This window comes from Salmo salar, chromosome 14, assembly GCF_965601325.2.
Source record: "Salmo salar chromosome 14, fSalSal1, whole genome shotgun sequence".
In the NCBI taxonomy this organism is placed as follows: domain Eukaryota; kingdom Metazoa; phylum Chordata; class Actinopteri; order Salmoniformes; family Salmonidae; genus Salmo; species Salmo salar.
This window is the reverse complement of record NC_138304.1, coordinates 52,371,636-52,383,869: the sequence shown is the minus strand read 5'-3', so window position 1 is coordinate 52,383,869 and position 12,234 is coordinate 52,371,636. Positions and strand designations below refer to the sequence as shown.

General features: G+C 43.9%; 1 protein-coding gene across 1 annotated transcript; it reads right to left on the bottom strand.

Moving 5' to 3' along the window:
• Positions 1 to 8,145: 8,145 nt before the first annotated feature.
• Positions 8,146 to 11,278, bottom strand: LOC106591122 (zinc finger and BTB domain-containing protein 14). Its single transcript, XM_014182310.3, has one exon. The coding sequence runs from the start codon at positions 10,373 to 10,375 to the stop codon at positions 9,218 to 9,220; it is 1,158 nt and encodes a 385-aa protein (XP_014037785.1). The 5' UTR covers positions 10,376 to 11,278; the 3' UTR covers positions 8,146 to 9,217.
• Between the last annotated feature and the right edge of the window lie 956 nt (positions 11,279 to 12,234).

The following is a 12,234-nucleotide window of genomic DNA, read 5'->3' as shown; positions in this document are numbered from 1 at the left end:
TGTTCTGCCTGCGGCTATGGGACCCTGACCTGTTCACCGGACCTGCTGCCTTTCCCAGATCTGCTGTTTTCAACTCTCTAGAGACAGCAGAAGCGGTAGAGATACTCTGAATGATCGGCTATGAAAAGCCAACTGACATTTACTCCTGAGGTTGGGACCTGATGCACCCTTGACAACCACTGTGATTATTATTATTTGACCCTGCTGGTCATCTATGAACATTTGAACATCTTGGCCATGTTCTGATATAATTTCCTAGCCACCTAGCTTCTGCACCGGCATTGCTTCCTGTTTGGGGTTTTAGACTGAGTTTCTGTACAGCACTTTGTGACATCAGCTGATGTAAGAAGTGCTTTATAAATCAATTTGATTGAGGTAATTAAAGAGCAGCAGTAAAATAACAATAGCGAGACTATATACAGGGGGGTACTGGTACAGAGTCAATGTGCGGGGCACCGGGTAGTTGAGGTACTATGTACATGTAGGTAGAGTTATTAAAGTGAATATGCATAGATGATAACAACAGAGAGTAGCAGCGGTGTAAAAGGGGGGGGGGGTGCAATGCAAATAGTCTGGGTAGCCATTTGATTAGGTGTTCAGGAGTCTTATTGTTTGGGGGTAGAAGCTGTTTAGAAGCCTCTTGGACCTAGACTTGGCGCTACTGCTTTCCGCACGGTAGCAGAGAGAACATTCTATGACTAGGGTAGCTGGAGTCTTTGACAATTTTTAGGGCCTTCCTCTGACACCGCCTGGTATAGAGGTCCTGGATGGCAGGAAGCTTGGCCCCAGTGATGTACTGGGCCGTTCGCACTACCCTCTGTAGTGCCTTGCGGTCGGAGGCCGAGCAGTTGCCATACCAGGCAGTGATGCAACTAGTCACGATGCTCTCGATGGTGCAGCTGTAGAACCTTTCGAGGATCTGATGACCCATGCCAAATCTTTTTAGTCTCCCGTGGGGGAATAGGTTTTGTCGTGCCCTCTTCACGACTGTATTGATGTGCTTGGACCATGTTAGTTTGTTGGTGATGTGGACACCAAGGAACTTGAAGCTCTCAACCTGGTCCACTGCAGCCCCGTCGATGAGAATGTGGTGCTCGGTCCTCTTTTTCCTGTAGTCCAGAATCATCTCCTTTGTCTTGATCACGTTGAGGGAGAGGTTGTTGTCCTGGCACCACACAGCCAGGTCTCTTCATTGTCTGTGATCAGGCCTACCACTGTTGTGTCATCGGCAAACTTAATGATGGTGTTGGAGTCGTGCCTGGCCGTGCAGTTGTGAGTGAACAGGGAGTACAGTAGGGGACTGAGCACGCACCCCTGAGGGGCCCCTGTGGTGAGGATCAGCGTGGCGGATGTGTTGTTACCTACCCTTAACACCTGGGGGCGGCCCATCAGGAAGTCCAGGATCCAGTTGCAGAGGGAGGTGTTTAGTCCCAGGGTCCTTAGCTTATTGATGAGCTTTGAGGGCACTATGGTGTTGAATGCTGAGCTGTTGTCAATGAATAGCATTCTCACATAGGTGTTCCTTTTGTCCAGGTGGGAAAGGGCAGTGTGGAGTGCAATAGAGATTGCATCATCTGTGGATATGTTGGGGCGGTATGCAAATTGGAGTGGGTCTAGGGTTGCTGGGATAATGGTGTTGATGTGAACCATGATCAGCCTTTCAAAGCACTTCATGGCTACAGACGTGAGTGCTAGGGGTCGGTAGTCGTTTAGGCAGGTTACCTTAGTGTTCTTAGGCACAGTCACTATGGTGGTCTGCTTAAAACATGTTGGTATTACAGACTCGGACAGGGAGAGTTTGAAAATCTCGATGAAGACACTTGCCAGTTGGCCAATGCATGCTCGCAGTACACGTCCTGGTAATCCATCTGGCCCTGTGACCTTGTGAATGTTGACCTGTTTAAAGATTTTACATCAGCTACAGAGAGTGTGACCACACAGTCTTCCAGAACAGCTGGTGCTCTCATGCATGTCTTAGTGCCAGCCTCTGATTGTGGTGGTAAATAAACATAATACAGCTACAAAAAATACAGATGAAAACTCACTTGGTAGGTAGTGTGGTCTACAGCTTATCATGCAAATAAACAAACAAAAAAACACTATTAAAGAAGAAGGCAGACGTTTTACCAACCGATTGTGGGTTTTTTGTTCGTTTATTTGAGGTGTTTGTAACTTTAAATTTTTTTAACTTATATTGTACATATTTTTTAAATATTTTTTATTTCACCTTTATTTAACCAGGTAGGCCAGTTGAGAACAAGTTCTCATTTACAACTGCGACCTAGGCCAAGATAAAGCATAGCAGTTCGACAACATACAACAACACAGAGTTACACGTGGAATAAACACTTTCAAATCAAACTACAATAAACATACAGTACATGATGCTTTACGGCAACATTTTCTACAGTAGAAAACGGCAACATTAATACAGTAGAAAATGTTGCCGTAAAGCATCATGTACTGTATGTTTATTGTAGTTTGATTTGAAAGTGTTTAGTTTATCATGCTTAAAACACATGTCATTATATTGCCTTGGAAGTAGGTAGAACTCATAAAAAAATAAAATAAAATAAAAACGCATGAAATGAAACAGACAGTCTGGTACTGTGATTCCCCCAGTAAGGTCAGTCACTAGGCAACCAGACAGAGACAGACGTCCGTCGTCGAGTAGGAAACATAACGGGATAACGGGAACCTGGACGAACTAAAGATAAAAGCTCTGAATTAAAACATGACATCTGGAAATTACAACAGAGCTGGCTTTGTCATTCAGATGGTGATTGTTTTCCTCCCCTACTGTGTGTATGTTTGTGTGGGGATGTATTGGGTGTGTGAGAGACAGCGTGTGTGTGTGTATGTTTGTATTGTGTATGTACTGCACATGTGTATGTTTATACTATGTGTGTGTGTCTGTGTGTTTATGGTATATTGTGTACTGTATGTGTGTGTTGAGATGAATGTGTTTTAATGAGCTGCTGGTCTTTTCTGGGAAGGCTGTGGCAGTGCAGGGTGGAGCCTGGAGAGAGACAGGAGGTTTGTGGTCTGGCCCAGGGAGGGAACCACACTGCAGGCTTGTTACTCTCCCTGTGTGTAGCTCTCTCTCTCTCTCTCTCTCTCTCTCTCTCTCTCTCTTTCTCTCTCTCTCTCGCTCTCTCTCTCTTTCTCTCCCCTCTCTCTCCCCTCTCTCTCTCTCTCTCGCTCTCTCTCTCTCTCTCCATCTCTCTCTCTCTCCCCTCTGTCTCTTTCTCCCCTCTCTCTCCCCTCTCTCCCCTCTCTCTCTTCTCTCCTCTCTCCCCTCTCTCTCTCACTCTCTCTCTCCCCTCTCTTTATCTCCCCTCTCTCCCTTCTCTTTATCTCTCCTCTCTCTCCCCCCTCCTCTCTCTCTCTCTCTGGGCATATCTCTGGGCATATGCTGAAAACACCCTGACGTACATATTTATATGGGCGGCAGGTAGCCTAGCAGGTAAGCACATTTGGCCAGTAACCGAACCGACGTTGGTTCAAATCCCCATGCCGACTAGGTGAAAGAAATATGTCAATGTGCCCTTGAGCAATGTGCCCTTAACCCTAATTGCTCCTGCAAGTCGCTCTGGATAAGAGTATCTGCTAAATGACTAAAATGTATATACCAACTTATTTAATTCTTATGTAATGAAGTGCTTACACACACACGCTCAGACAGATCTGCTCCAGTTCAATCAGCCTAACAAACAGTCTCTGATACTAAGCCCAAAGAATGAAATAACACACACACACACACACACACACACACACACACACACACACACACACACACACACACACACACACACTCACTCAGACAGATCTGCTCCCAGTTCAATCAGCCTAACAAACAGTCTCTGATACTAAGCCCAAAGAATGAAATAACACACACACACACACACACACACACACACACACACACACACACACACACACACACACACACACACACACTTCATAGAAATGAAGAAAACAGACCCTGGGCATCCACTAACACCAGTAAGCTAGGCCGAGAGGAGAAGGACCGTCTGTTCCATTAGAGGTTGACGTCATGTTTCCACCATTTCACCCTAAATTATAGATCTCTCTCTCTCTCTTTCTCTTTTACCAGTTAAGAATGTATCCAGTATTACAACCAGGGGCTGTGTACCAAAATGACACCCTAGTCTCTATATATATAGCACACTAAGGATCTGTAGTGTACCATGAGGGAATAGGAAGCCGTTTGGGACGTATCCCAGGACTGGCTGACTGCATGAAGGACTTACAAAGAGGGCTGAAGGATATCTCACAAAGACAACTGGATTGTTATTTAATTATTGCATGAGAGTGGTTAAAGTGTTTCTGTGAGTGAGAGTGTGTCTGTGTGTGTGTTTTAGAGTGTGTTTTTACAGTGTGTCTGTGTGTGTGACAGTGTATGTGTGTGTGTGTTTGACCCTGTGTGTGTTTGACCCTGTGTGTGTGTGTGTTTGACCCTGTGTGTGTGTGTGTGTTTGACCCTGTGTGTGTGTGTGTGTTTTAGAGTGTGACAGTGTGTCTGTGTGTCTGTGTGTGTGTGACAGTGTCTGTGTGTGTTTGTTTGACCCTGTGTGTGTTTGACCCTGTGTGTGTGTGTGTGTGTTTTAGAGTGTGTCCATGTGACAGTGTGTCTGTGTGTGTGACAATGTCTGTGTGTGATTGCAGGCTCTGGGCTATCTTTGTATCAGCTTGACATAATACTTAAAATAAAAACAACATATATAGACTTGCATTTGGATGAGTGTATCCTTGAACTCGGGAAATCTACATTAGAAGTGAAAATTGGTCTGTAGGGCATCTCTATCTGTGAGCAGGGCACCATCTAGTGTTAGAGAGAGTAGGGAATCTCTATCTGTGAGCAGGGCACCATCTAGTGTTAGAGAGAGTAGACTAGGAATTGTTTCAACATGCAGGAATAAGTGGAAAGCTGGGGCAAAAATCTGATATCAACTTTGGAGGGGACAATTACGTGAAAATTATCTCAAGAGCAATTCCTGAGGGGGACACCAAAAGTAGTGCTGTAACACATAGCCTACATTGTAATATGGTAAATGTATATTGAGGAACCAAAGAAATAAGGTGTTTGCCGTACTCCTAACTACCGGTACCCAAAACTACACAACTAATCACAACAGCAATACCATTGCCTTTAACAAATCTTAGTTCAGTCACCAGTTTAAGTTGAGAGTGGAGGTATCCATGGCATTTTCCAATTATGTTCCTATTTTACAAGTCAAAAAAATTGAGAACCTTTCATAATGTTGCCAAACAAAGACTCAACAAACTTACCTGAGACTCCCTGTCTCTGCCAGTCTGTCCCTGCATATCTGTCCCCAACTCTGCTGTCTGTGTGCCATCTGTTGCCTGCTCTGCCTAATGACATCATTGTGAAACATTTCCATTAGAATTTCATTTCTTTCTTATGAACATTTTATCAACTAGTCTTTGAGATATTAGGCTACTAGGGTTCTTACTTTGCGTTTTGGTGTACTGAAAAATACTCTGATGTCCGTCTTTTATTTTTCTGCCATTTTTCTCTCTGGCTGGCTACACACACACACAGTGTGTAGGTTATTTACAGTAGGAGATGGGCTACTATCATCTCATCTTCTATCATTCTATAATGGCTTCGATCTAAAAGGTAGCTTAACAAATGTGAAATGGATTGCAGTGACAAGAGTTGACAGCTGTATGAGTTCACCATTTACACAACATATGCTGCAACCTTTTGTAATTTTAATAGTTTGTTTCATATTGGCTGGCTTCCAACAATAGCTGAATTTGCAAAGCTAGCGAGCACCAACTCCGTTTCAGTGGTGTTTGCTATAATCTTTGCTACCCGGGTTAAATAAAGGTGAAATAAAATAAATAAATAAAAGTTCCCTTGCGACAATTTAGCTTTTGCAACGAAACCATTAAATATATTTAAGACAATGGTAGAAGAGAGTGTAGTTCTGTTCAGTTTATCGCTAACCTTATCACAGGAACATTGATGCACTAATTTACATCATCTGCATGCTGATCTTGGAATAAATTAACGATAGCAAAGATTCCATCTTTGACGACGCCACATAAATGGAATAGGTACTAGCTAGCTTAATAGTTAATATTTGCGCGCTAGCTCTGCATATTCAGCTAGTGTGTATGAACCCTGCCAACATAAAACAAAACATTCCATTGGTGCGATTGACTGGGTCAGTTACGTGCATTGAGTGTCTTTCAGACAGTAAACACGACCCCTCTGTTACCTTGACAACTAAGGAACTGGCAGTGGGTCAAACCATTGTGAGGCAAAGGGTGGGGTGGGGTCGCAATCTTTTGAAACTTAAAAATGCACTATTAAGTGTCTATAATCAGCATAAACCCCCACCGGGATTTCCGCCCCTGGTGGAAAGGAAAAAGCATAACATTAGTAGCTCCCTCTTAGCTAGGTGGTAGTAGCTCCCTCTTAGCTTGGTGGTAGTAGCTCCCTCTTAGCTAGGTGGTAGTAGCTCCCTCTTAGCTAGGTGGTAGTAGCTCCCTCTAAGCTAGGTGGTAGTAGCTCCCTCTAAGCTAGGTGGTAGTAGCTCCCTCTTAGCTAGGTGGTAGTAGCTCCCTCTAAGCTATGTGGTAGTAGCTCCATATAAACTAGATGGTAGTAGCTCCTCTAAGCTAGGTGGTAGTAGCTCCCTCTTAGCTAGGTGGTAGTAGCTCCGTGTTAGCTAGGTGGTAGTAGCTCCCTCTTAGCTAGGTGGTAGTAGCTCCCTCTTAGCTAGGTTGTAGTAGCTCCCTCTTAGCTAGGTGGTAGTAGCTCCATATAAACTAGATTGTAGTAGCACCCACAAAAGGACAGAAATAATACAAATTTTCATCAGCTGTCCGGATGTCTGGTCTCAGACAATCCCGCAGGTGAAGAAGCCAGATGTGGAGGTCCTGGGCTGCCGTGGTTGCAAGTGGTCTGCGGTTGTGTGGCCGGTTGGACGTTCTGCAAAATTCTCTAAAATGACATTGAAGGAGGCTTATGGTAAAGAAATTAACATTAAATTATATTGCAACAGCTATGGTGGACATTCCTGCAGTCAGCATGCCAATTGCACGCTCCCTCAAAACTTGAGACATGTGTGGCATTGTGTTGTGAGACCAAACTGCACATTTTAGAGTGGCCTTTTATTGTCCCCAGCACAAGGTGCACCTGTGTAATGTTTAATCAGCTTCTTGATATGCCAAAACTGTCAGGTCAGGTAGATGGATTACCTTGGCAAAGGATAAATGCTCACTAACAGGGATGTAAACTATTTCTTGCACAAAATTTGACCAAAATACTTTTCTTTTTTTGCATGTCTGGCAAATTTCTGGGATATTTTACTTCAGCTCATGAAACCATCACTTTATACGTTACATTTATATATTTTTTTATCAGTATATTACGGGCCAAATGTGTTAGCTGTCTCTGTTCCTGAATAACTCTGAATTGTGCTCCAATTAATATTAATAAAGGTTATTTTGGAACTTAAGATATTTGCTTTGTTGGTGTAAAATGATAATATGGGGGAGATATGATACTTGTTGCTGTTATAGTAAAATGTAAGTCCAGGTCTTTGTATGTTTACAAATGGATATAATATTTGCTGTAAATGGGCTTCCCAGAACCCAATTTCTATTCTCCTCCCCAACAAGGATTTAAAAGCATTGGATTGGTGAGGAAATATCCTCCAATACACATCGTTTAAAATCCTTGATGGGGGCGTGCTGTGAACGACTGCATGCTTCCGTGAGAAGAGAGAGAAAGAGGAGGAGGAGGAAAGAGAGCGAGAGGGAAGGGATGGGATGAGAATGAAAATTGGGCTCTGGATGTCACAAAACCCTCTGGACACGGTTCTGGTTATGTGTACGTCTCAAATGGCACCAAATTCGGGACGTACCCTAAATTTCCCTAAACTAATATTATCAAAATGTACTGTAATTGAATTTTACACAAGAAAACAATTCCGTAACTGCTATAGAATGTGTATTGACATAAATATACATAGTTACTGAATTCTGGGTTACGGTTATAACTTTTACCATATACTAAGTAACACCCTCATGAAAATACATTAACAAACAAAGAAATCAGATCATGACAATCCCTCACCAAAAAAATCAATTAATTAAATGTTGGTTTATTTTCAAAGTGTAAGAGAACAACGTTATATGTGCATATATCATAATTGTGTGTCCTAAATATTTTTATTTTGCAACTAGTCAAGCTACAGTATATACAAGACGTGGTGAATCGATCTCTCTCTGATGGTAGCTTGATGATAGGCTAGTGATACTGTATAACAGTAAATCTGGTCGGACTCATGCTGCTTGGGCTGAACAGACAATGAACAGCCCCCTTCAGACTGCTTGTCAAAGGTTAGGGGTCAAATCCATTCCAATTCCGCAAGCAAACTGAAAATTCCAATTTTTAATAATTCCCAATTTTTCCACCATTGTATTTTCCCCAAAGAGGATGGAAAATTTGACTTGGAATGTTAGTTTATTTCCAGAACCGATATGGTATTAACCCGTTACCCGGCTGTCTATCGAAGGCCCAAGACTTTGGTATAACCTGTATCAAAAGCAGAATGGTGACTCTTACAGTGTAATATCAACCAATCATTACAATAAAAAAAACAACCATTTAAGATCCACATGTAAAAGAATATACACAACGCAACAAAATGTTATGCAGAGAAACACCATTTTTTGTTGTTGTCTTAAAATACAGTAAGGTTAAACAACAAAAAAACACTTAAATGTTACTGATATTCAATAAAGTAAAAGAAATAAAGTTATAATAATAAGAAGAAGAAGAACCCCGTCTGTCTAAATAGCAACAAATGTTATTTTTTTTTATGTGAAAAATATACATCTAATTGTGATTGTAGTGGAAGTAGTAGATAGTAGCCTAAACATGTTTATTTTTTATTTTTACCATGAAGTAGGGGGGGAAAAAGAAAACCTAAACAGTTAAATACAATTCAATAGGATCATATCTACTACATGTCCATTATGGACATTACAGTAATGGACATGGTATGATCACATCTTCTCATTGTCTATGTGACATTACACCTCAGTATATATCACAGGGCCTGTATTCATGTGTGTGTGTGTGTGTGTGTGTGTCTGTCATGTGTGTCTGTCACTATATACGCATGGTGTGTGTGTGTGTAACAGTCAGTCCTTACGAATGTGGCCCAGCCTCTAGCTTCCAGTCCCTCTGGCTCTGCGTGTCGGTGTCTCCCTGGATGCTGCCAGGGGTGGCGGAGGCAGCGGCGGCGGGGGACAGCGTTCTGCGCTGGCTGTGCATCGTGTTCCAGTGGCGCTTCAGGTCCGACGCTTTGATGAAGGCCTTTTCACAGGAGCCGCAGTTGAAAGGCCTCTCTCCTCGGTGCTGCCGCTCGTGATCTCGCAGGTGGGACTTGTGCTTGAAGGCCTTTTCACACATCTGGCATCCGAAGGGTCTCTCGTTGCTGTGGACCCTCTCATGACGCTTTAAGTCGGGCCCTCGTATGAACGCCTTGCCACAGACCAGGCAGCGGTGCGGTTTAAAGCCTGTGTGGATCTTCAGGTGCTCTTTGAGGTGGGCTTGGGTGGTAAAGGTTTTGGGGCACACTTCGCAAGCGAAGGGACGGTGGGCCAGGTGGGACTTGTCTTTCTTGGGGCCGTCTCCGCCTGGTTTCATTCCCGGGTGGATGCCGTCAGAGCGGTGGCCGTACAGCAGGTAGTCTAGCTTCATATCGCTGGAGGAGGAAGAGGAGGTCCATCCGTGGGCGCTGTGGGGATCTTTAGACATGTTCCCACCGAAGTGAGGAGGGACCCCATGAGGTCCTCCTGAGCCCATGGCCTCCATCCCTCCATCGTAGAAGCTGTTCTTCCTCACCTCCTCCATTGCCAGCTCTTTGAGGATCGCGTCCTGGGCTCTCATACCGTCCCCTGGCGCCTGGTTCTCACGACTCAGCTTCATATTGGGCTCACGCTTCTGTGAACACAGGTTGTCGAGGAACGTGATCCCCAGGACCTGTCCGGATGACATCATGAGGTTGATGTCCTTTTTGCGGACGGCGAGCCTGGCGGTGTACATGTAATTGAGTACCTCCTCGAAGATGTCGGAACGGATGAAGTCGAGCTCTACGATGGAGTTGTCCACATCGTTCTGTTTTTTAAACAGCTTCTTGAAGTAGATGCTGCAGGCAGCCAGGACACAGCGGTGAGCTCTGAACTCAACGTTTTCCACCACAACCACAACGTCGCAGTGGTCCCCTTCCATCCTCTGCTGGTTCAACATCTTCAAGAAGCTGGTCTTGTGATCGTAGTCGATGTATTTCAGGAATTCACCCATGATTGCAGGTTTATTTAAAAAAAAAAAGGGTATTTACCTGCAAAAAATAAAATAAAAAAATTGCAGTGTCCAATGGTAACTGTAAGAAAAAAAAGTGTCTCTTTTATAATAGTTGGGTAACTTTTGGTAAATATAAAAAAAAAGGTTTCGAGTGTTAATTTAATTGTCGTGTCGAATATCAATAATAGCCGAGTGTTAATGTAGATTAGTTAGTACACGGCATACAAGTCGGTCTCGGTCCAAAGAAATATAACAATTGTCACACCAAAGCAAACTTCTGAAATGTGTTCGTTCGGCTGTTGCTTGGTATATATATATATATATATTAGTTAGTCAGTTCACGTCAACGATGAACACAGCTGACCCGACGAGACAATAACAGAAAGCAGTAACAATGCCAAATCAGTCAAGCAGCAATCGGATTGGGGGGGGGGGGGGGGGAGGGAGAAAAAAACAACAACAAAAAAACAAACTGTCGAAAAATGCAGGTATCCACAATAAAATTCAATCCCAACGCATGGATAAAATCATTTTTTGTGTCCAGCGGTGAAAAATAAAACGGTGTTTCTGCGAGTAAAGGATTATAAAAACGCCCTTGCGTAGCCTGTTATTTCTGCTACCACTGCTAACCGTACGTTTCACATTTCAGTGAGCCCAGCCATTTTGCCCAGCAAGCCTCCATTAGAAGGTTTTCCTTAACTTTATCCACGTTACAACACCAAACAGAACAGTTCATTTACACTGGTCGACGAAATGTGTAAATATAAGATTGGTCCGCTTCGAGAAGAAAAAAACGAAAAAAAAAACGTCTATACCAGAAACACGAATCCGGTTTGGTGTTGTCACGCAAGGCTGCAGTCGACGACGACGCAACCCTGGTCTTTATGCCTCTTCCTCTTCTTGTTGTGGCCGTCAGCTCTCAGAGGAAGTGACGCTGGTGTTTCTGTCCTCTGTAGGACTGGAGGGGAATTACAGGCAGGTTCTCTACTCTTTCTCTCTAGCAATGTATGTAAATATGACCCTCATAAATCAATCCAAATTAGTCCCCCACCCAAAAAACAAACAAAAAAACACTGGTAAACTTTCAAGTGCCTTCTGGTAAACTTGATATTGTGTGGCTTGGGTTCTGAACTGCTCATACCCCCCCCCCCCCCCTGCATCTACATGACTTATTTCCCCCATCTACATGACTCAGTTCCCCCCATCTACATGACTCAGTTCCCCCCATCTACATGACTCAGTTCCCCCCATCTACATGACTCAGTTCCCCCCATCTACATGACTCAGTTCCCCCCATCTACATGACTCAGTTCCCCTCCATCTACATGACTCAGTTCCCCTCCCATCTACATGACTCAGTTCCCCTCCCATCTACATGACTCAGTTCCCCTCCATCTACATGACTCAGTTCCCCTCCATCTACATGACTCAGTTCCCCCCATCTACATGACTCAGTTCCCCCCATCTACATGACTCAGTTCCCCTCCATCTACATGACTCAGTTCCCCTCCCATCTACATGACTCAGTTCCCCTCCATCTACATGACTCAGGTCCCCTCCCATCTACATGACTCAGTTCCCCCCATCTACATGACTCAGTTCCCCTCCATCTACATGACTCAGTTCCCCTCCCATCTACATGACTCAGTTCCCCTCCATCTACATGACTCAGTTCCCCCCCATCTACATGACTCAGTTCCCCCCATCTACATGACTCAGTTCCCCCCATCTACATGACTCAGTTCCCCCCATCTACATGACTCAATTCCCCCCATCTACATGACTCAGTTCCCCCCATCTACATGACTCAGTTCCCCCATCTACATGACTCAGTTCCCCTCCATCTACATGACTCAGTT

Excerpts from the sequence above, each read along its gene's own strand:
- LOC106591122 (XM_014182310.3), bottom strand. The coding sequence starts at position 10,375 with ATGGGTGAATTCCTGAAATACATCGACTACGATCACAAGACCAGCTTC.